This window comes from Octopus bimaculoides, chromosome 5 (assembly GCF_001194135.2).
Source record: "Octopus bimaculoides isolate UCB-OBI-ISO-001 chromosome 5, ASM119413v2, whole genome shotgun sequence".
NCBI classification, from domain to species: Eukaryota; Metazoa; Mollusca; class Cephalopoda; order Octopoda; family Octopodidae; genus Octopus; species Octopus bimaculoides.
In genome coordinates this window covers 55,943,426-55,944,139 of record NC_068985.1, presented here as the reverse complement: position 1 = coordinate 55,944,139, position 714 = coordinate 55,943,426, and the positions used below count along the sequence as shown (strand labels likewise).

The 714-nt window shown below is 30.5% G+C and overlaps 1 protein-coding gene across 1 annotated transcript in view; it reads left to right on the top strand.

The window, feature by feature from the left end:
- Window positions 1-714, top strand: part of LOC106884300 (DNA polymerase epsilon catalytic subunit A-like) — a 124,998-nt gene that overhangs the window by 115,222 nt on the left and 9,062 nt on the right. The window contains exon 48 of the mRNA XM_052968400.1: window positions 285-417. Within this exon, the coding sequence (XP_052824360.1) occupies window positions 285-417 (133 nt within the window). The remainder of the gene's footprint in view (window positions 1-284; window positions 418-714) is intronic.

Sequence of the window (714 nt, the reverse complement as noted above, 5' to 3'; positions counted from 1 at the left end):
ATATATATATATATATACATACATACATATGATGGGTTTCTTTCATTTTCAACTAAATCCATTTACAAGCCATAGTAGATGATACTTGCCTTGGATGCTATGCAGTGGTACTGAACCCAAAACCATGTGCTTAGGAAGCAAATTTCTTAACCACATTGCCACATCTGTGTTTTCTTTATATTTTTTGTCTTAGCAGATGTTTGGGTAATTTGGGGCAGTTATTCCTTGTTAAGAATCCATGAAAATTTTTGATATTTGAAATGTCAAAACGTTTTACATTTTAGGCTAACACAGAAGATCCATAAGAAACTATCTACTAGTCGTTATGGGAATGAGGGCAGTGAGTTTCCAGAACCTCCCGGTTCCCACTTGAAGCCAACATGTCCTGCTTTGGAGTTTGTCAAAAGTGTTCTAACGGTATGTTTAACATAACACAGATATGCTGTAGATGTTGTTACTGCTGTTTTTAATGTGCTCTTTTTCAAATGTATAATTTAAACTGGTTACTAACAATATTCAAACCCTAAAAATTAATGTTTTAATTTAAATAAATGAAGAGTTTGGTAGATGTGTGTCTCTATTCTATTCTCAGTACTTATTAATAAAAACATCATAGTATTGTTAATTTGAATTTTCAAACCAAATGATGACATCTTTCTTAAGTTAAATTAATTGTTTGCTTACATATTTCTGCAATATATATATATATATATA